Here is a 27616-nt window from a genome sequence, read left to right as displayed (position 1 = left end):
GAGTCGTCCTGGAAGAGTTAAGGCCCATTGATGAGGATAGGTTTAGGTATGGGCCGGGCCTAAGCTTTCAAGTCATGGATTTTGGTTGTAAAGCCTAGTTAAAAGCAAGTGTATCTTTGGGCTGGCCCCTACAGGCTACAGCCTTCTCTACTTCCACGCGGGAGAAATGATGTACCCAAGATATCCTTACTACTTCACCGTATCATCATCATCATAAACCAGGTGAAAAGTGAAAAAATGCTGAAACAAAAAACAAATCATAAATTACACTTAGAATCATTTGCACTTCTATACTTTTGCACCAATTTATTTATACTATCTATAAAAGAGCGAAAATCCCTTTTTTCTAAAATTTTCATTGAACGTTTTCTATCCCCTTGTCTAAGAATACAGTAGGCATAAAGATGGTATATATGTCCTTTATTCTCATTTCAGAAACTGTCCACTTGTAACCGTTCAAAAATTGCCCATGAATTATAAATAATTTTGTCTTAGAGATACTTTCACATGCAAATGCACGTACATATGTACTAGTACAAATAAAAATTGCACTGAAAACAAACCATGAAGACCTTTTCAGCCAAAGAAACTGCTCTGAATCATTCTCCCTGAATGTCAAAAACCTTAGCAATGAACAAGGATTAGCTGAACAAGTTGGTTGTTTAATGGGCTGTGGAACCAATGATAGATTGATAGTGTTCCAAGCCAGTAATAAAATTCATAGTACCCACACCTTTCACAGTGGAGCCCATGAATTTATTACTGACGCGGAATACTATTATTGGTTCCACAGCAGCTGAACAGCCATCGTGTTCAACTAATCTCAATTCATTAGCAGATCTGGGATGAGCTGCCTCATTACTATGCTTCGCCACAAAGTTGAAAGAGCACTTTAGATGAAGTGTATCTCCCCAGAAAACCCCAGATGTGGGCCTAAAATTCCCTTTACCAGGTCCAGATAATCACTACAAGACAAATGTTTGACATTGATCTTGGCTAGAGTCACCCTTTCCTTCAGGACAATAGCTTCAGCTTTTAGCAGAGGGGCCTTACAAAAAACCCCAATTTTGAAGCAAGAAACTTCCATTGACGTGATATGATAACAACTCCAAATGCTTTATGAATAGTTAAAGTTGCCTTCGACTGATATTTTGATGGCTGTAAATGGAACATGTTTGCCTAAATTGGAATTCAAATCCAATCCCATTAAGGCAAATCTGAGTTTAATTCATTTCTAATTGGATCAAATGTGAATTTACCCCGATCTGATATGATCCAATTCAATCTGATAGTATTTGAACATTTAAATTTATGATTATATCTGAACATAAAATTAACATGTATATCGCAATTTGATCAAATTTATTTGCAGCCCCATTTATGGCGTAAAATCATCTATTGAACAAATTGACCATCACATGCACTGTCCGTAACATCTGATCAATTGCAGCTCTCGTTCTTCATCATTCGTACCAAAGTTTCCTTTTCCCATTTTGCTTGTATTTACAAGTGTGCAATTTCTTTTCTTTTCTTCTTTTTTTTTTTTGTCAAGTTAAAAGTGTGCAATTTCTTTTCTTTTCTTCTTTTTTTTTTTGTTAAGTTAAAAGTGTGCACTTTTTTAACCCAGTAGGGCGAGATGGGTGAGCTATATCATATCAATCCTTAAAATGTAAAGAGCAAAATGAACCCATTCAAAACTGAATATGAAATGAGAAATGCGAATTCTGGAGAATGGATTTTTTTCCCTTTTTTTGTAATTTTGAATCCTACAACCGATTTTGTCTGGTGAAGCAAATATTTAAAAGCCCAGATGATACCAGAGACACTTTATGAAGGGGGAATAACTGCAGATAGAATGGAATGACAAAGGTCTTCCACCACTTCTATTTTCCCACCTCTCTTTTGCCTTTTGTATCAGTCTCTGCCGCTGGAGCCAGGGGCCTTGTTTCTTTCACTATAATGCCACTTTGATGAAACCCTACAACCCAAATAAGGTAGCTGGGATAAACCAATTCAAGCCTTATAAAAGGAACACATAAAAGTGGATGAATTCTAACGACATACCTGAGGATGACATCCGAGGATCGACTTGAACTGTTGAAATTCGACCACCTTGACTGAACCCTTGACCAGGATTCCCTGAAATGGACAATCTCCCATGAAATTCTTGCACAGGCTTCATGTTGTTTTTACCCATTTCAGTCTCTCCATTAGGCACAGAAGCTTTGTTTAGGGATGACTGCCCATTAGATTTAGGCAAATAAGTTGTGGACCATGACCCTCCATTTGATCCTGCTAAAGCCATAATGACATCTGCCTGTTACACAAATATGGAGCCTCAAATTAATGGTGAAAGGAACGTAGTTATCTATACTACAGATTCGTCCTAAAAGTCTCATGAAGTAACAGTTAAATCTCACACAACTATTGCCACAAAAATCACATGCTAAGAATCTGGGCCTAGAATTCATTGCTCCTTTCCAACTGATCTTATTTCCATATATTCCATCTGTACTCAATAATAACTTGCTATAACTGCCTTAGCTAAGTTACCAAATGGTATCCAACTCTCTTGGAATCCACAAGGGTGTTGGAAAAGAGCTTAGATTGTATTCTCTTAGGTAATGCACCAATCTCCCAGGCCCCAGCCCAGCAAAGAGCATCAGTTCCCCAGGAACTAGTAGAGACGAAAGAGGTGGCAGGTGGCAGCTGCATTCTTTTGACTATTCTTGAACCTCTAAGAATTGCTACCATTTCAGCTTTTGATGCATCCAAATGTACAAAAATCTCCACCAGATCTCTTTGTATACCATTTTGGTAAATGCCCTTCAATTCCTCTTTTGCTAAGATCCATGAATAGCAGCCCACAACCTCTAATTACTTCAAAAGTTGCCTTCAAATGCATAGTTCTTACTTTCTCCCCACACTTGACATTGTATGGGAGATTATTTTCTAGTAGAGCTTTCCCCAAGATCAACCAACCAGTTTCCATTGCTGAAATAATTCCCCAAGTCCATGAATTCACAGGGAACAGCAAACAACCTTACACAATTCAAAAAGACTGGTGTTCCTCTCTTCCCATACTCTCCCTATGATTGTAAGAAAAATGGCCATTATACAATTCAGGTCCGGGCTGCCAAGGGTCTTGTGTGGGGTGCAGTGGATATAGATCCAAGCTCTGGCATTTTAGCACAAAGTGGCCACTCTCAGACTTGAATCTGCATCTTCACACTTGTCATCCTGAGATCTTACCCTTGCACCAAACAATTGCCCCAACTCTCTAAATTATTGTATGGGAGACTATTTCTGGTGAAGCTTCTCCCAAGATCCTCCAAGCCAATTGGTTTCTGATGTTGAAATAATTCATCAAGCCCAACTGGTGCCACCATTCCAGCCCACAAGCCAAGTAAGAAATGGTACAGTTCCTTTGACTACCCATGAACCAACAAGTGGAATAACTAGATGATTTTCTATGAGCCTCGAAGAATTGGGAACATGTAAATGAAGAAACAAGCTAGGTGCCAATCTTGCAACCAAATGTTATGAAATTAATCGTTTTTCTAGTGAATTTCAAAGAATCTTTCTGAACTAGTCAAGGTGAAGTTATAAATCATAATAAGTGAATTAGTTATAATGTTATATTCAATGACAAGATTTTAGAAGAAAATACATTATCATTAACCAGATACCATGTATTAGCCATTAGAAGTTGTGTCATTAAGTACATTATACATTAAAGAGAAATTTGTGCATAACCACTAAATAGATTATGGCTAACCAATATGTAGCAGAATACAGCTGCATCTACTTAATTAAGTCAGCTGTGGTGCACATAAAGAACCTCTCAAAAATCTTAATTTCTTCTTATGTAGATGGGAAAAATAAAAAGTCATGATGGTAAAATTCTCATGACAGGAAGCTAAGGATTAAAAAAAAAAAAAAAAAAACTCAAGGTTATCATTTCCATCAAGACCGCATGTTACTTAACGTGTACAAAAGTCAGAATTCAACATCATGATTTAAAATTACAGTCCTGTTCGATTAGACTGAGACACCTTATCTTTGGTTAAGGAATAACTACTGATTACTGCAATACTAAATATTAAGGTAGTCATATGTAATATTGAAATAGATGTGGAAATTTAGGCAAGGGTGACATTGGGCACTAAGTTGTATGTTTTCCATACATCCAAATTAATATAAATCCTTGTTTGACATGCACCACAAACTGAACTATCTCGACCATATAAATGTGGAAAACCATACCATTTGAAACTGATGCTGCAATTAACAATCAGAATGCTCACCTTATTTGGGTGGACATCATCAAAAACATGAGCTTGTCCTGCATAAAATATAGTCATCTGCCGACTGGTAGACGTAAGACCATGTTGACAGGACAATGCATCAAATATAAAGATGGAATCAGTTTTCCTTCAGATCCTCAGTAGAAAAGTTGAAAATGGGTAAAATAAAGGGAAACAACTAAAATAGAATTTTACCTTGGTGGATTACAAGACTCGGGGTCAGCAGCCTGAGATCCAGACTTTGGCCTGCTGCAGCTCGGAAGCATTGTGGATGAGTTTCTCTCAGTGGTTCCACTGCTGGCATTAATGGCACTCAAAATTCCAGATCCTTTTATGCCAGTTCTAGACCCTTCATCAGCAGCTGGTTGAGGAATTAGTGAATGACCGGCATTGGCCTCTCTGTATCTGTTTGAAGAGACCTTATCCACAAAAGTCACATACTGACTCATCTGCAGGGGGTATTGCATCATAGGACCCACATTCATCGTCATAGATCGATCCCACTTGGAAACAACAGAATCAGGTCTGCTGCCAATTTGCCGATTTAATATGATGGGAGAAGTAGAAGTTGGCCTTGGTGGTTGCATTCCAAAGAACAAGTCCTCATCAAAAGTTCTTCTTGGTCTCTCTCCCCCCGTTCCATTTCGGAACATCTGAATTTAAATGCAGCAATCAGCATGAGATAATATAAGTGGAATACTATTTTAGCTACATCTGGATTACACTAAGCTGGAGCATAACAACATGGGCAAAGATATTCTGCATACCTTCATGAGGTGAGAGCTTTCAAGGGAGTCTGGTCCTATTGGGGGCATCCTATCTCTGGCCGAACCCATAAAGGTGGAATCTGAATTGCTCCTCTTTCTCCCAGAGAATCTATTACTTATCTCAGTCCCAGAGAAATCACTCTTCGAAGCGTAAAAGGGAACCCCCTCGAAATGATTCCCAACCTGCCTTTCTACCATTAATGAAAAGAATAGAACCGAACTCCAATTACACAATAAATCTCTAATAAGGAAATACACCTCTTAAAAGCTCTCCAATTTTAACAAAACAACCAGTTGGTTTCAACATTTTTTAGTATCCATTAACTGAAAGTAGGAAGAGGATCCCAAAACAAACAACAGAGATAATATGAAAGCAGACTAATAAGATATTAAGAGGCTAAGCCAGCACATTCTGGATTGAAAATGTAGAAGAAATTTTCATAAGGGAAAGGGTATTGTGAACACAAAACAGTGTACATTATTTGTTCCTTTAAAACCCAACAACTGCAAATGAAGAAGAAACAACAAACACATTTGTGACCAACCATAGACTACTTAAAAGAATACAAGTAGGTAAGCAAAGCATGTCTCAAAAGAGAAAAGTGATATATGCATACCCACGTAGAGAGAGAGAGAGAGAGAGCAAAAAGCTACCGAACCCGCTAATGACTTTAATATAACCACTCCATTAACAAAAGAAAGCAACTTGTACATACAAGAGAACCAAACTATTAGAGAAAAATGAGAGAAGATGAAGAACCTATCAACTTCTACAAAGCCCAGTGCAATGAAAAGCACCGACTAAAGCAAAATAGTAAAACAAAAATGACGGCATCTAAAAAACGGGGCTTACCGGAACCCAGATCAGAAGTGGCAGAGACAGGACCATGCCCCCCTGATGAAGCTCCGACAGATACAGAGGCCGAGGCAGACGCCTCTGACGGACGGATTTCGCCACCAAAACTGACGCTCCTCACCGCTAAAGCAGCAGGAGAATCGGAAGCACAGTTCATGCCTAGAAAATCATGGAAAAGGAAAACTGGTTTTTCTTCCTTGCTGTTATTGTCGTTGTTGTTCTTGCTACAATTACTGTTATTATGAGCCATCATCAGTACAGCCATTTCATCAGGAAATCATTCTGTGGAACTCTTACCGAAGACCCCCCACTCCAAAAATAATAATTTAAATAACCATCCTCACAAAACAAATTAAAAAGAAAGGAGAAAAGGGAGCTCGAATTTTCAGAAAAGATAAAGTAGAGAGAGAGATAGATAGATGTGAAGAGAGGGAGAGGGAGAGGGAGAGGAGCATTAAAAAGCAAAAGTTGGGTTTCTTCACTCTCTGTGTTTCATTTCATGGGTTCCGTGTTCTGTTTTGTTCTGTTCTGCTCTGCCTCTGCCTCTGCCTCTGTGCTCGTGTTTTATGGCATTTTTGTGTTGTTGCAGTGAGAATACGAGGAGAGTGTTTTTCTTTAATTTTTTGAACATTAAAATATTTTCCATTACATGAAGGGACAGAGTCAGAGATGAACCAATGAGAGTTGGGCACGTGCGGGGAAGTGCAAATGTCACGTGAGAGTGTGATGGAATGAAGGGGACTCGTCGGTTGGTTGGCTTTTTAGTGAGTAAAGCAATTGAGGTAAGTGGGTGGAGATTGGGGAAGGACTTAAAGGAGGAGTGGTCCGAGTGGAGAATTTTTGGGGCATTGATTTTGATTCTCTCAGCTTCAAATGTTGACTCCTGTTCTCCGGTTCCCGCCTCAGCCGTTTTAATTCTCTAAACGGATCGGAATGGGTCAACCAGCATTTTGAACCAGATCCGTGTCTTCCTCCCCTTGCCAGCCTGGCCAAGTCTTGGGTTAGACTTAGATCCATATCATATGGGTCTGGTCGGATCAAACCGAAATTCAACATAATGATGGACAGAATTGCATCTGTTTTTCTTTTTTTTTTTTTTCGGGGGGGGGGGGGGGGGGCTCAAAAGTCAAATGTTTAGCACTTGGGCAGGCCCGGGCCGGGTTTGGGTTGCTTGAAAAAATCCAGATGGAATCAGCAAGAGTAAACTCGCAAAATTCCACTTGAGCAGTGGGATGCAAGTAATCATTCTGATGAGGGAAGAATAGAATTCATTGTCGACCACTAGAAAGCTGACCTGCTCATGGGTTGACGGTTCAACCGGACTACAGTTAAATCCAATGAAATGATCAATCAAATCAAATCAAATCTGTAAAAGAGCAAGACTAGACCAGCCTCGACAGTTGGAAATCATTGTACCAAAAGATATTTGGAATTTGGGGGGGTTATGGGATTAAGTAGATGGGTATCAGGATTAATGGTGCTTTAAGATGCTATCCAACTAGGGTTTTGAGTGGGAGGTCATTTGAAATGATCAAGAATCCATCAAGTTGATTATCTACATGATATTATAGCTTGATTTACCATGGTATGGAAAAATGATTTGTTCAATATATACTCCATCTTTGCCTAAAAGAAAGAAAAAAAAATACTCAATCTTAAGATTCCATGGGTAGCATTTTGAATGTTTATTCTTCTTTCTTTCTTTCTTTCTTTCTTTCTTTTAGTGAGAATTACTCAATGGGAGTAATCCTCTCATACCCACGGCCTCTCAGCCAAGTGAAGGCCGGCCAGAATCGATCCCATGTTTTCACTATAACTGAGCCAGAGACCTGACCAATTGAACCAATTGACACCTATGGGTTGGGGGAGGGTTTGGTTTACCAAATAGATCTCTAGCATTTCCCCTAGTGAAACTTTTAACATTTACCTTCTTCTCCTGCCACTTTAGAATCTTAACAATATTTTGCTGTCCTGTGACAATGACTTTACATGATATACAACATGGAATGAGAGAAACAAAGCGAATGACATGGGACAAGAAAATGGTGAAACTTCACATTCAAAAGGTAGGAAGATGTTACATAGATTGTAGACAAGGAAGAGTAAACGCCATGGTTCCCAAAAGTTAGGATTCCTCATGCTTATTCTGCTCAATGAAGTAAGTAGTGATCAATTATTTATCTGCTTCAATAAGAGTCCCTTTACTTTTATGTAATATGTTCCTTCATAATGATTCACGGATAAAGATTTTATGTAACCAAGGTTCAAAGTATCGATACATATAATACATATCAGTTTTGAGGTTGCTCTAGTAAAGTTTAATGAACATTAATTAATATTAAATTTATCTATGAATATACTGAATTTTTCAATAAGTAGTGTATCAATACTTTGAACCGTGAATGGAATTTATGTCTTTTTCTTCTTGGATTCCCAACAAATCAAAGATATGGTTGATGGCAATCGTCAATCATCATTTAAAAGCTCAACATATTGTTTCAAAGGAATGGGTGTCACTTCCATTCTGCTAGAAGCAATCTTAGTTTACTAAGCTGCATTTGTATAATTGTTTAAGGCTTTATTTTATTTATTTTGTCTAATTGCATAACTAGTTTTATATTATTTTTTTGTCATAGTTCTTGTTTTGTCTTATTTTGAAAAATACTTTTCCTTTCTTTTGAATTTCAAATTTCCTTACCAAAATCACAGTTTTCTCTCAATTGCCCTTGTCCCATATGGTGGCATATAATAAAGAATATTCACTAAATGTTACAATATATATAGTTCTACAGAAAATAGTTATTTCAGGTGGATTAATGAGAGTAGGGACATTCTTTATACACCAAACTCTTTTTTTTTTTTTTCATTTGTTCCTTGACACTCCTTGCCAACACAAAATAGAAAGAAATCCAGAGTTGGAGTGACTATAACATGCTCCTCCACACCTATACATGCATTCCATTTTGGAATATGCTAAACCTAAAAGTTGAAAGCTAAATTAACTTGTTTTGCCAAATTGAGCTACAGTACAAAAATGAACCCAAACTACACAAATCAGATAGTTATGGAATTGACAATTGCATACCTTTATTTTAAATAACTAATGCATATATGATGGATGTTGAGTTATTGAGACAAATGATTTAAACCCAACAATATTGTATAAAGGTTCTTGTGTGTGTGTGTGAAATTTTTATTTTATTTTTCTCAAAAATATAAATTTCGAAATAAAAGGTTTTAATTAAGGTTCTTTATATTTTTTTAATTGCTTTTGGTTTACTATATTCAGAGTACTTTTATATAGGGTTGTAAACAGACTAGATTCAACAAAATCTGAATATATCTGATCTGATTAATGAAAAAGAGAACCAGAACCCGATCAGATTTAAAGATCTAGATCGGATTGGAATCCTATTCCCATCATACTTAGAACGGATTCAGATTTAATCCAACTCTCTTCATTTTTTAAAATGAAGAAAAAATTAACTACTTTTTTAACTTCTATATAATAAAGAAATATAAATGTGAAATATTGAATTCATATTAATTGGATTTGAATTTTAATATATAGGACCGGATGGAGTTAAATCTGCATCCGATCCCCATTATTAATCGGACGTAGATTAATTTAGACTTTTGGAGTCCGTTGGCAGACCTACTTTTATACAATTTCTATTGAAGGCCTTTGTGCTATTTCATATTGTTCGGGTGGTGCCTCAGCTGTCAAAAGTTGCCACGTGTTGGCTTTCGTGGCTAATGTCTTCAGACTACGTTAGCACATATCATTGCCATCACGTCATGAAAAGTCATTTTGAGGAAGCAGAGTCCTACACAGATGATGAAGGGTGATTTGGCACGACCTAGTAAGAAGGGGATATGTAGATGCGATCTGCTCGAGGGGTGACAACTCAGTCAAACAAACCCATTTCGCAACATTCGGAGCTCGAGTATCCAGTCACCTCGGCCTAAAAAACCACCTCGGCGTAGAGACACCTCAATACCCATTCCAATTCGGGACTAAAGAATCAAAGTGTCAGTTCGGAGCTAAAGAGCAAACGCCACATAATTGACTCCAAAGGCCTCCCCAACGGACCCCGAATTTCTTGGGATCACGATGAGACTCGTCCTAGCTCCACCTGAATCGGAGGTAAACGATAAACCTTATCAACATATTGCTTTTCTTCAAAAACGGAATAAACCTTATCTACACAGCTTGGAGATCCCGGAGCTCTTTCGTGAGGCCCACGACTACTCCATTATATAAGGACATGAAACCTCAAGGCAAAGGTATGCGTGATTATTTTACTCACTAGCATTCAAGCACTCAAGTATTCAACTCGCATCCACAGTATAAGTACTGACTTAAGCATCGGAGCGACCTCGTCGGGTTAGCTACCCCGGGTTCTCTGATCTATTGTTCTGTAGATTGGTCTAGCTCGTCACACAACTGGAGATTGGATCGTCTTCCAGCTAGGAGTATTTAGATCGCGTACCATCAATAAATAAGAAGACATGCCCTATCGGGAAAGAGGGACCTCCTGAGTGTTAGACAGTGTATGCCCTTAGCTCCAATCAGATTGATGTACTTTTGACATTTATTGTAAATGAATAATAGTACATAACTAATCCATGTTATATCTGGTGTGTTTATATGTAATACCATTAAACTGGACACTTATGAGACTCATGTTAGTTTAGAATGTTCACAGCCGTTGGATAGACCTAGGGAGGTTTATCCTGCCAAGGCTGACACTAATGTGCCGCCAAGTCGGTTGGGGTGGTTTGTCTCAGCTGCTAGAGTGAGACCCGAAACACATGTAGTGTGGGTTTGCTTGAAACTCTGAACCGGACCATTTTCCAATCATGCCCTGGACCTTGGAGACAGATGGGCAAAATTGGAATGTTACACCTAACCCCTAGACTCGATTATGGTACTGCACTAGGTGTTGGATTGGGCTATTTTTGATATGCCAATCAGTGAGATCCTTAGTGGGGGTCAAAACCTGGGTATGTTGGGGCAATATGAGAAATCACCTGAGCGGGTGATCATAGTGACAAGAATCAGCCCCTTTGTCGGACAAAGTGAATGATCAGGGACAACACTCTCTCTGATGGAAACCTAAACTGCCAGCAGTTGATTTCAAACTTGTTTGAGATTTGTTCGGTCATCCATATGATGGATTTCCTTCCCTTCACCGAGAACCTCAGCAGGCGACCTCATCCTGACAACCCTGCAGACCTCATCCAACTACAGCACGGATGTTCGACTATTTAAAGGCATCTCCCCCTCGAGGTAAAGGACTTCTGCTCCCTAGCATTTTGCTCTCATACCCATCTCTTCAGTTCGGACTAGCTCGCCCTTAATAGCTCATCCAAACCGCTCTCAATCCTTCGTCACTCACTTGAGCGTCAAAGTGCCTTCTCGAGAAATAACTTCTCAAGTCTTTGATCCACCTTGGCCATGCCTAATTGACAAGAAGTTATCTGACTACGTCCTCAATCCGATACATTTTGGATCGGGCAACGTCAGATCCTAATGTGTCTAGTTTGATAACGCTCAATGATTTTTTAAGTGGTATAATGGAAAAGTTTTTGTTCTGATAACCTAATAAACAATTTTATAGGCTATTTAGTATCATGGTTCCAAGCCATACCATTTCTAAATAATTTTTAGCTTGGCAACCTATAATGTTTGGTGAAAACCTCATAAAGCCTAAAATAGCTATCTTATAGCCCTCCTAAAGGGTGACCCTACATCTCCCTAGAAATGTAAGAAAATCATTGTCAGTTGGGCTTTCACAAGAACAAAAGGTTTCCAATCAAACTGCAAACCATAAGATGTCGGGTATCATTTTCATTAGAATGGCCCAACACAGAAAAGCTTTGAAGCAGTTGATGGACCAAATTGTAATTGGGCTTCCAAATATTCGTCAAAAGCTTTAATGCAAAATATGCCAATTTCGATCCAAACCTGGAAAAGGAAAGATTGTGGTTTCATCAGCTCAGAAGAAAACTTGTGCATGTAATCATCTTTCCAGTGCAACAAGTACATAGAAAAATTAGAACAGTTGTAAAAAAGGAATGTATAGAAACCATGGACAGAAAGGGAGGAAATTTGGGTGGTTGCATGAATCATGTAGCCTTGCTTCAAGCGGCTTTATTAACTTTCGGCAGGACTCTTTTCAATCTTGCTATGCCAGGGTTTGTCCAATAAGCCCATCTCAAACTAACTTTTATCCCCAACTTTGAGCCTGAGCCCTGCCATAGCCCTATGGATTGGCCCTACTTCTGGTAAAAGCGGCATTTGAGTCAGTCTGGCCCAACCCAAACTGCATTCGAAATCTAGGGTCATCTTTATCTGATGAGTTATGTCCTTGAAGAAGAAAAAACAATAAGTTTTAGTTCATGGTGGGGATGCTGCCATGATTGCCCAACTCTTTCTGCCATGACCAATTTCCATTGGCATACACAATGACACAAACAAGTGGTTTGGAACCCGGCTTGGAGTTGGAGGTTCAATCGTTTGGTTTTTTTTTTTTTCTCCGGATCATTGGGTCAGCGATTTAACCAGTTAATGGATGAACATGTGATGTCATTAAATACAAAAACCTCTTCTAAAGTTTCTGACAATCATAAAAACCTTTTCTATAATTTCATTTCAGCAAAAACCTCTCCTGGATTTTTAAAGAATTTGGCAAAAACCTCCCTTCCATCAATGACCCAGATGGAAAATGCCAAACTATGCATTAATTTTGTTCTAAATACCCATTTTACCCTTTTGCAAATTAATTTGCATACATATTTACTGAAATACCATTGTCGACCTGTTATCCTCTTTACCTCTCTCGTCAGCCTCTTCTATTCTCTTTCCTATCCCTGAACTCCACCGTCTGAAGATGAGGAAGGTGGAAGCTATCCAAACCCAAACAGAATGCAACTCTTTCCTTTTTTCCCTGTTCTTTCTTTGTCAATCTCTTTCTCCTCTTTCAATCTCCCAAGAATCTATAATTTTTTGTTCAGTTATGTCTCTCTTTCAAAGTTCTGTTGATTCCAAGTTTCAACTGACATAGAGAAAACAGAGCAAGATGAACGGTTTGATGACTAAATCCTTCCTCAGCTATGTGGATCTGAAGAAATAAGCCATGAAAGATCTGTAAGTTGGCAAATATCGATTGAGGGCAGATATGGTATTTTACAAATTCATTAAATGATACTTCGAGGGTAATTTTGTAAATGATGACATTTTTTGACTCGGTCATTAACAGAATGGAGGTTTTTGTCAAATTCTTTAAAATTCCAAAAGAGATTTTTGCTAGAGTGAAACAATAGGAGAGCTTTTTATGAATGTCAGAAATTTCAGGGAAAGTTTTTGTATTTTACCCTCTAAAATCTTAGCCATTTATAAAAAAGAGAAATGGATGAGCGTCCATCGTCCAACACCCTGATTTATATTTCCAATCCTACCCCCTCTTAAAATGCTGATTTTATATTTCTAATCCTACCCCTTCTTGATTTCATATTTCCAATCCTATCCCCTCTTAAAATGCCTGAATTATATATATATATATATATATATATATATATATATATATATATATATATATATATAATATAATGTATCTGTATTTGTACCATTTATAAAAATGGTACTTTCCATTTTTACCCTTTATCATGTTTTTTATTTTAAATCTTGATTTTCACTTTTCGTTTTTACCCTTTATTATGTTTTTTATTTTTCCAATTTTATTTAATTAACAGTTAACACTTGTAATTGGATAATCTCTGTATCTCACCATTTTCATTTATAAAAATGAGGATGGTGACAATGTTACGTCAAAAAGCCTAATTTTCATGTTCCATTTTTACCCTTTATCATGTTTTTAATTTTAAAGCTCGATTTTCACTTTCCATTTTTACCCTTTGTTATTTTTTTTATTTTTATTTAATTAATGGTTAACACTTGTAATTGGATAAAACAAATAAAATAACAAGAAGACTACTGTGGAACCTATTCCTCGCCTTATCTGATCTTTTCCCGAAGCACCTACTTAATGAACCTCTTCATTGATTAGAGCCAACACGTGTCAAAAAAACTTAATTTTCATTTTCCATTTTTACCCTTTATCATTTTTTAATTTAAAGCTTGATTTTCACTTTCCATTTTTACCCTTTGTTATGTTTTTTTTTTCAATTTTATTTAATTAACGGTTAACACTTGTAAATGGATAAAACAAATAAAATAACAATAAGACTACTGTGAAACCTGTTCCTCGCCTTATCTGATCTTCTCCTGAAGCACCTACTTAATGAACCTCTTCATTGATTAGAGCCAACACATGTCAAGTATCGGATGGTTTACCCAAACCACGAATTTGAATTGAAGGGAAGAACAGATTTTTTCAACCTCTCTCTTTTCATCAAGGAACAATCAGATGATTAAATGAAGTTTTTTTTTTCTTTTCTCCGTATTTTTTTTCAATCTGTTAACGTAATAAGTTGTATTGGATCAGGAAATGCTCTTAGGTTCATTATATTGATTCATTTTAGGTGTTTTTTCTCGATGATCATCGGGCCAATCCGGTAATCTAACACCCTACCAACATAATATCGTAAGGATTGTACTTGGTAGGGTCATAAGGGTTTGGAATGCATTTTGTTGGCAAGAGATCCGAATTCTTCTATATAAATCGAATGGATGTTCAATTCGAATTTGAATATAAATGAATCAGGATTAACCTATATCCTAATGCTAGCCATTAGATATGCAAATAACGGCCCCACCATTGACGAGAAGAACGACCAGAGGCAAAAGGCCAAATGGCATCATTCACACATGAAGCGAAGACATAAATCCTAAAACCCCAATTCTCTCCTTTAAACCCTTCTCTGCATATTGTATATCTTATCCACTCCCCCTACTTTACAATAGGAAGGAAGAAAGCATAAATGGCATTTCTCTTATCCTACGCAACTTTCTGTACTGTTTATAAAAATAAGGATGGTGACAATGTTTCATGAAAAATCCTAATTTTCACTTTCCATTTTTACCCTTTTTTAGGTTTCAAATTTTATTTAATTAACGGTTAAAACTTGTAATTGGATAAAGCAAATAAAATAATAATAGTTTTTTTTTATTTTTCTAATTTTATTTAATTAATGGTTCACGCTTGTAGCAAATAAAATAATAATAAAACCGCTATGGAACCTACTCCTCTCTCCTCTTAGGCCTTATTGATCTTCTCCCCAATAGGGCTGTAATCAGATCAAATTCTAATTGGATGTAGCAAAATCCGCATCCGATCTGAATATTAAGAACCTACATTCAAATTTGATCCGAAATTCGATTGTATTTAAAGACTCAGATTCGAATTCGAATCCTAACAAACTCATATAGGATTCGGATTTAATCCAACTCAACTTTAAATTCTCTAAAATACCAATAAAATTAAAAATTTATTTACTTTTCAACTTTTATATATAATAAATTAATATAAATATAACATACTAAATTTATTATATATAGATTCATATATAATATAATATTTAAAGTATATTTTTATAAACTTTAATATAATTATATAGAATTTATATATTAAAATTAATAAATATTATAATATAATCATATTCAAATTTTAATCAAATCATATTGGGTCAAATCCAAATCTGATCTGATTATTAATCGGATGTAGGTTGTAACATTCAAATTTGATCTGATTACATAAATACATAATCTGAATCCAAGATAATCAGATTGGATGTCGAATTGGGCCTCGGATTTTCGAGTATCATTGACAAGCCTACTCCCATCAGGTCTACCTGACGAACCTCTTCATTGATTAGAGCCAACATGTGTCAAGGGAGGAATGGATTTTTTTCGACCTCTCTATTTTCATCATTGAACAATCAATTAAATGATTAAATGAAGCCTTTTTTGGTTTTCTCCCTATCTTTTCATGTATATTTTTCCCATTTCCCTTCTATTTCGATTGTCTCCGTTAACATAATAAGTTGTATTGGATTGGAAAATGCTTCCAGGTTCATTATATTGATTTGTTTTAGGGTGTTTTTTCTTGACGATTGTTAAGCCAATCCAATATTGATTTGTAGACTCTTCTACAAAAATTGAAAATATGTTCAATTCGAATCCGAATATAAACAAATCAAGATCAATCTATATCCAAACGCTAGCCGTTAGATATGCAAATAATGGTCCTATCATTGACGAGTAGAACGACATGAGGCAAAAGGCCAAATATTATCATGCACACATGAAGCGAAGAAATAAATTCTAAAATCTCATTTCTCTCCTTCAAATCCCTCTCTGTATATCCATCCATCCATCCATCCATCCATCTATCTATCTATCTATCTATCTATCTATATACTAAAAAAATGAAAATGTTGCAATTGGTTTGGTCAAAACACCCTAATTTTATCCTCAACTTTATATTTTTTCCATTATATATATATATATATATGTGTGTGTGTGTGTGTATATGTGTTATTACAAAATAATTATGAAAAAACATATAAAATGAAGAAAATAATATAAATTATAAAAAATAAAGAAATACATAGAAAATTTACAAAAAAAATATAAAATCATAAAAATTGAAGAAAATAACATAAATTACAAACCTTTACCCGATATATAATATAGTCAAACATCACCACCAATATCAAATACCCGATGCTTGGGCCATTCCACTAGTATACCAAAAAAAACGTGTAACTCATTAAATGGTCAAATGAGGCAACGGTTCAACCATATGGGTTAAGGGGTTGTTGACTGAATCATTAGTTTTTATTATACAGTGGATTGGAGGTTAATGGAAATTGGGATTGTGATCAGACCAATGGCCTCACCATCTGGGTCACTTCAGGTTGAAAACACTGCACAAATTTAACAATATTTTATTTCAGAAAACCATGATAGTGGTGGGAACGCGCATCTGCAGCAACCCCGGAATCCAGGATGTCGTATGACCCGGCGACCTCCGATAACAATTCGACACGTTTTCTCTTTTAGCTTTTTTGAAAACTAACTGTGACGTGAGACCGGATCTGCTCCTCACACCTGGCGTCTCATAGGCGATTTACACGCACATCTTATGATGCATCGGGAACATCTTCCGCCTGTGAGGCGCCCATTTGTGAGAGGAACAGATTCCATTACTCTTGACCTAACGGATGGATTTATGAGAAAATAAAAAATAATTCAGCGCCTTTTGAATTCCACCGCAGACAATTCGCGAATCGTGAACATCCCGCCCATACGATACGTTCCTTCCCTCTCACCACGTCTCAAATGAATACCCCCTTCTACTGAACCCCCTTTTCTCTCACTCTCAGCAAACCCACTCTATATTCTATTGGAAGAACTTTGGAACATGCCAGTGATCAATGGTAGCGTTTCCCAATTCAGGCCGAACTCTCTTCACCTTCTCGTTTGTATATAGAAAGCTTGAGTTTATTCGGGTTATAGCGGAACAGGGGAGGGGAGAAAAGAGAACTAGAGAAGAAGAATATGAAGGGGGAAGAGAGAGAAGGATGGGTGACTGGTTCGGTTCTCTTCATTGCCTCTGTTTTCGACCGGAGGAAGATAAACCAATGACTTGGGGATTTCAGTTGCAGGTTGTGTGTTGCAGCAACCAAGGGAAGAAGAAGAAGATGAGGAGAGAGAGAGAGAGAGGGAAAGGTAGATGGGGCAGAGTTACCACTGCTACTTTTATTCGGTGCTGTGGTGCTCCGTTAACTGCGGCTAGAGGAAGAAGGTGGACAGCGTTTTTCAGTCATTGAGCATATAGTGATCACCGTATTGTCCGTTCCATTAGTCGCCGGAATCAATTTTCTGAGTAAATTAGTTTTGTGAGAGGAAGGGATAGCAAGACGATGACTTTTGAGTAAATTAATTTTAGGGTGAATCTCTTAAATTGACAAACTATATTCTTACATATTGTCTTGCGGTTCCCTTTTTCTAACAATTAACACCCCGTAAACACTAACAGAAAGAAATGAAATATCGAATTTATTCTTTACTATTTATCAAAATTACAAAATAAAACCCAACTGACCGTATAAATCTGTTCATTATTCTTCATGGGAGAGGATGCCGGTTTTCAGCATTGCTCTCCTTAACTTAGACTACCCCTCCGTCTGCTGTTGATTGGACTACACCGCCGCAGCAGATCTAAATGCCAGTCTAGAATTTCCAATTCCTCTGGAAAACTGGAATCTTTGGACTTCCATGCCTGTCTTTTTTTTCTCCTTTGATTTTGGTTTATACGGACCGATTCAATGACTCTTGTCCATCGTGTTTGAAGGTCGGTCATAGCTAGCAAGGAGCGAGAGCAGGAACCAGAGCAAGAACGCTACTCTGCTATGGACTTCATCTCCAGGTCCTGTCTCAGTAGAGAGGAACTTGAAACCGAAATGGCACAGTTTGCGTCTCTGAATCCTCCGCCAATTCACGGTGATACGAAAGAACAACAGCACTCCTTGCGTCTCTGGATCATGTTGCTCTGTTTTGTTTTGCAACAGAATCTATTCGAGGCTTGATCTCAGGGTGGAGATGATGGCTTCGTTGTTCCTGGTGAGATTGAACCACATTCAAATGTAGGTTTGTTTGGGAGAGAGAGCGCTCTACTGCCAACCAGTTCATAAAGTACATGTCTTGGCAGAGAGATATGACGGTGAACCAAGTGGTGGCAAGGAAAGAGATTACATGTCTTCAAAATATTCAGTCGGCCCTGTTCTGCTCTCCCATCTATCTCTCTACTATTCTTCTTTTTTTTTTTTTTTGTTCAAATTAACGGGGCATTGAAGCTTTCAACGAACATGAACCACCAAATCAATGACTCCACTACCCATACAGCTTTTATGTTAAATTCATGGAAAGGCTTGAAACAAGATAAATGGTTGTGAAATTTTCTACTGAAACAACCTATTTATGTGATAAAGTTTTAAAGTCTCAAACCAAAAATTGCTCGTATCTTGTAGAAGATGAGCTCCCGCCAGCCTCTCTCAGTGTTTTCAACAACTGTAGCATTGCCATATCTGCACCGCAACTTGCAAACAGTAATAATCAGAAAAGAAAAACAATTAAAAATGTCCCAAAACCAGAAGAATATAAATAACAGATCAGAAAGAACCACAGAAACCCGGGTACCCAACCTATCCTCCTCTGGTACGTCCATCTGGGTTAGCTTAACAATGGTAACACCGGTTCCAGGCTCTTCAAAAGTAAGCTGCACCTACAACGTTGAACAAATGTATATCCTCGTCAATTCCAATTCCCTAATCCATGAAGTTATGAGGAAAAAGTAAACAAGGACAGTCGATTACCGTTGAAATGGAGCGACAGTTATTTCTTCCTCCGCCCCCTTCTCCTCTTCGTTGTGTGAGACTTAACGGAAGGGTAAGACGTGGTATCCCCGTCGTGAAGTGAGACTTGGAGATTGAATCCATGAACCAAACCTCGAAACCAGCTTGGAGATTCAGATATGTTACTTCTGTGAACCAAACCGTTCTCCGTATTCGATCCTCTGTCCAGACTTAATGGCCAGGCCTTTTACTCTTGAATATACGCGGGAGCCTCTGTATTCGATCCTATGTCCAGATCGGCTTTCGGATCTACTCCGGTGAATGGGTGGGTATTGTTGTGTGATCACTAAACTTTTGCCGTTCAGAAGTTGTAGTGGTTGCCGTCGCTTTTAACAACGATATCAAAATCATCGCCACCACTGCAACTTCTGACAGCGGCGGTGAACAACTGAACCAGAGGAGAGTTAGAGACATTTAGGTGATCGTGGTGTTCCTTCACCCGGATTGCCACCTGTAAACAAGGGTATTTTAAAAATTTTAAAATAATTAACACTCACATTATACATGTAAATCGAGTGTGATGAAAAATTAATGACAAAGAAGGTGTTAGACAATTGTTAGAAAACTTAAGGGCAACCCAAGACAATATCTAATCAGTATGGTACAGTTTGTCAATTTCATGAGCAGTGGGGGTAGTTTAAGAGATTTATCCTTAATTTTAGTGCTTTTAGAATTCTACCTCTTAAATGTATCATTGACGTTAAATTTTGAATAACTTTTCTAAAATGACGTGTACAATTTTCATTCAAGGTAACTTTCGGCATTTCTCTTAAATTGTTTAAAACTCACCATAAGTTTTCCGCATTTCTCTTAAATTCATCACAACTTTTCAAAATGTCTAAAACTCACCATATCACTAACTTGACCTTTAATAGAATAATGGGTGTTAATATATTACCATTTTAACTTTCATAGAAAAATTATAAAATATATACAAAATAAATTAGCAAGTGTTAATATATTACCATTTTAATATTTAGACATGAAAAAAGGAAAAAGTTCCAAAAAAGTATTTTCAAATATAAAATACATAAAAATATATAAAATTATAAAAATTGTAGACAAAATAAAAAAATGTTTTCGAATTATAAAAACTATAGAAATTGAAAAAAAAATTATAAAAAACATTGGAAATAAATAACCAAAATACAGAAAAATTTATAGATTGTAGAAAATAGAAAAGTGTAAAAAAACTAAAATTATAAAAAACATTGGAAATTATAACAAAACACTAAAAAAATACAAAAAAACAACAAAATTGAAAACTGAAAAAGACCATTTTTCCTCTAACTCACCATTCAAGGGTAATTTGGTCATGAAAATTGTTATTTATATTGACATAGACACCTCTGTTAAGAAGCATTAACGGTGCACTATTGGAAGGCAAGTTTTGGAAAATAAAAACCTACACATGGTGAATTTTAGACATCTTGAAAATTTGTGGTGAGTTTAAGAGAAATGTTGAAAACTCATGGTGAGCTTTAGACAATTTCTCAAAAACTTATAATCAATCAACCAATATCATAAAAAATCGTCCTAGGGTTTGATTGGTAAAATCCCTTTTTTTTTATCATGTCTTAGGGTAAAATAAAAAAAAAACTCCGTTGAAGTTTCTGACAATCATAAAAACTTCTCCTATAATTTTATTTTAACAAATATCTCCCCTAAACTTTTGAGAAACTCGCAAAAACCTGCCTTCAGTCACCTTTTAAGACAAAAAAAGTTAAACTGGTGCACCAATTTTTCTATAAATTATTTTATATACAAAATTAATTAAATTCTTCAGTTTTTTTAAGGCTTAAAAGCATTCATTCAAGAAATTGATACAAGTATAGAGAATTGCCAAATAGAGCAAGGCCAATCAAAACTCATATACAATTTCGCAAGTAGAACAAAATATATAAATGGATAAAGGAGAAAGATAATGAATTTCTGCCATCAAACAAAGGTGAATTTAAAATCACCAACAGCAATAGGTAAGCACAACTCCAATCCACCCACCAAAAATGGCAAGAGAAATGACAAGAGAGGTTCCCAAAAGAGAAATGGACATATTCTTTACCTTGACAAGAGATTTGATCGATAATTTTTGTGGAGTTTGTCGGGTTCTAGCTATCATAGGAGACCTTGTTTTGCAGAATTTGCATTGCTTAGATGTCTGAGAAGATAGAAATAATTAATGGATTTGGAAAGAGAACGGTCTTTTTAACCAGATGTTCTTAGGAGATATCCGATGGGCGGTGTGTCAATTTTCTTTCCCCACTTCTCTTCTGCTTGCTTGGAGGTGAAAGAAACTTTGAAATTGATACGTGATAGAGACCTCTGGTTTTCACCGTAAGACTTGATCACAAGTCAACTTGCAATGTGAAGATCTGGCGTCTCTACAAAGTATCTAATAATCTAAGAGCAATATTAAACGACTCAACATATATCATCGCAACCTCGTATGACAATCACTACGATATATGGCTTCCATGATTCCTCTTCTCTGTTTCTTTTTCTACTTGTACTTATTTCAACTTCTGCACAAACCAATGGTAACATAACCTTGGGAACTTCTCTGTAGTCTGTCCACCCTTGACAAAAATCCTTTTTGGGCTTCACCTTCTGGTGATTTCACATTTGGGTTCCAATCCCTCACAGGAGGAGATAGCTTCTTGCTGGCAATCTGGTTTGATAAAGTATCGGAAAAAAAAAAACCATTGTTTGGACAGCAAATAAATTAAAGTTATCCGGTTAGAGGAGGATCTAGACTGAGTTAACTAATACAGGAATCGTTTCAGGGATGGCCAGGCCCGAGAGATTTGGAATCTGAAACCCAGTAATAGCTTCTACAGTTCTGCTACCGTGCTTGATACCGGAAACTTCGTGCTAACCGATATTGTATGGGAAAGCTTTGACAATCCAACTGACACAATCTTACAAATGGCAACTTAGTTAAACTGAATTCTGTAGTTACGATTTCAACTGCGAGCTTCTACCATAGGGTCATGCGGTCAACATTCCAGCGACGTGTTGTGCGCTTGAAATCCCAAGTGCTGTAATGGTGGTTTGTGGGGGCAGCGGGGATGGAGGTGTAAATCGGGCCTTGTCGGGCCGCGGCACTAATTTGGACCAGCCCGGCATCACGGTCTGCGGCCGTGCCAGGTTTGGTACGATCATGCAGACCGTGCTGGGCCTGGGGTTTTAGGTCTACGGGTTGGCATGGCCCATGACAGCCCACGGGCCAATACGGCACAACCTGCATTTTGTGCGGGCCGCTCACGAGTCGTGCCATGTCGGCCCGGCACGGCCCACTTTACACCTCTAAGCGGGGAGGGAGAAGAGAGGAGAGGAGGAAGAGAAAGATGAAAAGAGTAGACTCGAGGGGTTTGTGTTGAGTTAAAACAGGGTTATTTCGATAATTTTGTATGTAAGATCATTTATAAAAGGGTAAAATGGGTATTTAAAAAAATCGGTGCATCATTCTAACCTTTTCTATCTGAAAAGGTGACAAAAGGGAGGTTTTTGTCAAGTTTCTCAAAAGTTAAGGAGAGACATTTGTTAAAATGAAATTATATGAGAGGTTTTTATGATTGTCAAAAACTTCAAGGGAGATTTTTGTATTTTACCCTAGATTTTTTCAAATCTATACTACTTTAAAAAGCACAAATAGCCTCAAGAATATTTCTAAAATTTTTTAAGGACAAAAGTTACCCCTCTATATTTAAATTTATTGATAAAAAATGAGGGCAAATAGGGTAATCAGTTATGATATTAAATGAGTTGAAAAGATGTAATTTTAAGATATTCAATGCATTCAATTACCTTTCATTAAATTCAACATTTAAGGAATTAACTTACATTCACCTTCATTAAATCATATATTTAAAACATTTTTGTTTCTTCTCATCATTAAGTTATATTAATTAAATCCATACATAATAAATTAATAATTCCAATAACAAAAAAATTTATACTTTTAAAATCTACTTAAGAAAAAATAGTGTTTTCATATAGGTGGTGGTAAGAAATTAAACCATTTTGTGTTAAATGGGTTAATCAATGTTGCCACAATTAAATAATAAAATTCAAAAAATAGATAAAATGCAAAATTATAAAAATAAAAAATAATTGGGAACATTTTAGCATCATATATTCGACATATTAAACAATAATAAGTATGATAAATAATGAACATTTTTATTAATGATAGAAATTGAATGTAAAATTTAAAATTAATTGGATATATTCTCTCATTAAACCCTATATTTAAGATATATTTTTTTCATCATTAAATTCTACGGATTAAAGACACAACATTAATTTTAATAGTATAAAAATAAATATTTTTAAAAATAATTTGAAACCCATGTTTATCAAATACTTTTTAGTAATATGAAACCCATGTTTTTAAGGGGTAAAATTCTAAAATATCCCTTGGAATTTTTGACCATTGCTAAAAACCTCCCCTAAGGTTAGGTAATTGCAACCACCTCCTTTGAACATTGTAAAACAATTGCAAGTAGACACCTTCTCTTATAATCCACAAACAAGAGGCATGAAAATGCCCAAAATAACCATGTAGTTAATTTGACTAAAATATTTATTTTCCAAATTTTCCCTTCATATCAATCACTACCCCAAACCCTTCCAATCTCTTTTCCGAAATTGATTTATTTTATAAAATTTTCCTTCATATGAATCCCTCAAAGTTGCAATTTAAACTTTTTTTTTGTTGTTGTTCATAAAGTTTGTATTGTTTGTTATGCAAAAACCAGTCTCAATAGTAATTGCATGGGTATTTTGGACATTTGTGTGCTTCTTGCTAGAGGATTTTAAAAGAGGGGGTCTACTTGCAACTATATCAGAAAGTTCAAGGGAAGTGATTGCAATTACCAAACTTTAGGGGAGATTTCAATAATGGTCATAAATTTTATGGGAGGTTTCAACAATTTATCCTTTCATAAAATTAACAAAAAAAAAAAAACAAAATTATTCAATCATCCCGGTTAATTGGGTGAATCCATGATATCATAATTAATATTTCCCATTTGGTCTGGGTCAACAATTCAACTCTTAGGTCAAATGTGTCAATATTTGATGTCATAATTAAATAATAAAAAATTAAAAATGAAAAATATACAAATTTTGCAAAAAAAAAAACATTTGAGCGCATCTCTAATAATTGTATATTCATCTTATAAAATAAAAACAAGTTCCATAAATAAGAATTACTTTTATACACATGTAAATATAAAAAAAAAGTAATTTGAATTTAGTCCATTTTTAATTGTGAGGCAAAAACATGTAATTTTAACTATTATTTTTCAACTCATTCAAATCCCTCTCATTAAGTCATATATTTAAGGTACTAATTCTCATTCTTAGGGGAATAGCCATTCGAGGCTTCCCACCAGGAATGGTATTCCCATACGAGAATCTATCAAGAAATAAAGAACTCATGACAAAAGGCCCCCCAAACCCTAATGTTAATAAAATAATAAATTAATAATAAGTTAATAGTAATAAAATAGTAATAATATATTAATAATAAAATAATAAAATATTAATATAATATAATTAAAGTAATAATAATAAAAATAAATACATAATTAAACAATAAAGTATTATGAAATTAATAATAATAATAATAATAATAAAATATTTATAAAATAATCATACTATAATAAAATATTAATAAACCAATAAGAAAAATAATAATATAATATAATAATGTAATAAAATATTAATAAAAAGATTATTCAAGTAATAATAATATAATTATATTTTAATAAAATATTCATAAATTAATTATAAATACTAATGAAATAATAAAAACAAAGTAACAATAAAAAGCTAAAATATTATTTATTAAATAATAAGAATAATTAAGTACAAATAATATATATATATAATATAATTAAAGTAATAATAAAATACTAACATATTAATTATTCAATAATAATAAATTAATTCTAAAACAATAATCAAAATGATAATAAATAAACTAATAAAAAGTACTAATAAAACGTAATAAATAGACTAATAAAATTACTTTCGGTCCTGTCCGCAAATCAAACAAACCCTAAATCTCTTTTTTTTCAACATTGAACCAAAAAATGAAATTGTCCTATCTAGCTAGGTAATAGGTAAGCAATTCAACCATCTGGGTCAAATGGGTCAAGCCGTTATACCATAATTAAATAATAAAAATTAAAGAAAGACAAAAACACAAAATATACAAAAAAAGTACATAATACTTGTAGAAAACATTTAGAACATCTCTAATATAAAATTATTTTATAAACATAATATTACACTCTTTGGGACAATATTTGAATGTATATTACTATTTTTATCATCTAAAATTGCCACATGCAAATTTACTAGTAAATAATAAGAGGATAGATCACATATTACCACCCCGACACTTAGCCAGTTAGCCCCCGAACATTTATTATTTGTGATAAAAACCTTCCTGAACTTTCAGAGTCAAGCACACCCAGGATTGCCTGCTCGCTCTGCTGTGTATCATTTGCTACATAACCAATCACAAGTGACCATGGTGCGAGCAGCAGATCTGTGCTCCTCTAGATGGAATGCAACTCCTAAGGGATGGTTTGGTTTGAAACACCCTCAATTTTCTGTTTCTCCCTTATTTTCTATCAAACAAAACATAGCCTAAAGACCCAATATGCTTAATCCTAGCTAGTGACTGAGGAGAGGATACTTCATCTCTAGTTCTTTCCTAATCCATCCATCACAGAAATCTGAACTGAAGCACAGAACTTAGATGCATGCATGCACACACACATGCATGTAAAACATTTTAGAGCTAGGGATGTTCTTGGGTCAATTCAGTTTCAGCCCATTCCCATGTATACCTAGAAATAGACCCAGATTGTATCGATAAAAGAGGAAAATAAAAGTGTGATTAGGTTTAAAAAAAAAGAAAAACAAAAAACTATTGAACTGTAAAAGAAGAAAAACTACACTACCATCTAAGCTAAAACATCTATATCTACATAACACAAAAGAGTGTAAAGCATCAACAGAAATTCTGTTACAGAATAAGTACATAAATAAAATGTTTATTAAAAGGAAAAGGAACAGTAGTAAACATTCCTTTTTTTTTTCTTTTGAATACAAGTCCTAAATGCAGGCAAATCTAAACCACAATATTTCCATTAGAGCTTACTATTTGTGTAGCCATCATGATGGCCATTTTCAATGTTTAACTTGAGCTTTCCAGCGTACGAGTTCAGCTTTCTAGTGCACCGAAAAAGGAAAATTCACATGGTGCCCGGTGTCCTATAATAAAGCTTACAAGTTACAAATACAATGAATGAACAAATAAATAAGCATATTTTACTACATCAGATGCTACACCATCACTTAAAACAAATACATTTCATGAAAAAAAAAAAAAAGAATATCCAATGGCCATTCTCAATAAGACTGTTTATCAAACCAATGAGGCAATTAAACCAATCAATTCAACCCAAGCTGGTCAATTTTTTAGTATTTAATATGGAAAAGTGGAAATTTCTCATATTTTCTACTTTAAATATTTTATATTATAAATTTAATTTTTAATAATATAGCTGAAATTTTTAATTTAAATTTAATTTTTTCAGTTTAAATTTTTTGAACTGATACAACCTGAATTGATCAGTTTTCACTAATGGTCAATCAGTTTCAAGTTACCAATTTCTCAACCCAACCAAGTCGGTTCAGTTAGCCAAACAGCTTACAACTGAACCAAACTGACCTATAAACACCCCTACTTCTCAACCATTTCTTCAAGCAAGAAAACACTTGATCAACAAGAATTTCGAGCATAATATACTGGATATATACTTCTCTCAACCATTTCTCAAAACACATCTAGTGCTTACTCCCATAAGAGAATAGAACAATAACAACATAGAGTATGTAGCAAATTTGAACTCTAACGTCAACTGCCTCTATAATTTTTGGTAGGTAAATGGGCTACACAACCTGGGGATCGAAGCCCTTACCCAGGTTGGGGAATTGAATGCTATTTGCAAAGCTCTTTCTTTGGCTAGGGATAAGGGATGGCATCATCTAGTTATTTATTCAGCCTCCCCTTTAATAATTAGGGTTTTGCAAGAAGCAACGTTGAAATTCCTTGGCAGTGTTTATTTTGTGGATTGTATCAAAACCCTTTCTTTTGAATGTGGATCAGAAGTTGTGGTTGGATCAACCACCTACCTGTTATTACGTAATTTGAAATTCTGAATATTGTTTTTGATTCTCTGAAATGAATTTCTTTTTTTATGATACTTTTATCTAGCAAA

At 35.4% G+C, this 27616-nt stretch overlaps 1 protein-coding gene and 1 long non-coding RNA gene across 3 annotated transcripts; both read right to left on the bottom strand.

Annotated features, from left to right (window-relative positions):
* Positions 1-1670: 1670 nt before the first annotated feature.
* On the bottom strand, positions 1671-6479 carry TIFY8 (TIFY domain protein 8). 2 transcript variants are annotated; one of them, XM_010251606.3, is made up of 6 exons: positions 5928-6479; positions 5075-5265; positions 4503-4960; positions 4308-4371; positions 2065-2317; positions 1671-1978 (listed from the first exon to the last, which is right to left on the bottom strand). In XM_010251606.3, the coding sequence occupies exons 1-6, from the start codon at positions 6193-6195 to the stop codon at positions 1884-1886; spliced, it is 1329 nt and encodes a 442-aa protein (XP_010249908.1). In that variant the 5' UTR covers positions 6196-6479; the 3' UTR covers positions 1671-1883. The 2 variants fall into 2 exon arrangements, with proteins under 2 accessions (XP_010249908.1, XP_010249909.1); XM_010251607.3 differs by having other exon boundaries at positions 5075-5257; positions 5928-6105.
* A 12171-nt stretch (positions 6480-18650) lies between these two features.
* LOC148789633 (uncharacterized) lies at positions 18651-19814 on the bottom strand. Its single transcript, XR_016079774.1, has 3 exons — positions 19275-19814; positions 19104-19183; positions 18651-18986 (listed from the first exon to the last, which is right to left on the bottom strand). It is a non-coding gene; the product is annotated as an uncharacterized LOC148789633 (long non-coding RNA).
* Between the last annotated feature and the right edge of the window lie 7802 nt (positions 19815-27616).

This window comes from Nelumbo nucifera, chromosome 8 (assembly GCF_055504915.1).
Source record: "Nelumbo nucifera cultivar China Antique chromosome 8, China Antique-T2T, whole genome shotgun sequence".
Classification (NCBI taxonomy): domain Eukaryota; kingdom Viridiplantae; phylum Streptophyta; class Magnoliopsida; order Proteales; family Nelumbonaceae; genus Nelumbo; species Nelumbo nucifera.
Note: the sequence above shows the minus strand (reverse complement) of the source record. Positions and strands in the feature narration are given on the sequence as shown.

What these genes read in the sequence shown, in the direction of transcription:
- TIFY8 (XM_010251606.3), bottom strand. Translation starts at nt 6,195, where the DNA reads ATGGCTGTACTGATGATGGCTCATAATAACAGTAATTGTAGCAAGAAC. An exon ending in CACTTCTGATCTGGGTTCCG is followed by an intron (nt 5,266 to 5,927) that starts GTAAGCCCCGTT and finishes CATTAATGGTAG; the next exon opens with AAAGGCAGGTTGGGAATCAT. An exon ending in ATGATGTCCACCCAAATAAG is followed by an intron (nt 2,318 to 4,307) that starts GTGAGCATTCTG and finishes TTTGTGTAACAG; the next exon opens with GCAGATGTCATTATGGCTTT.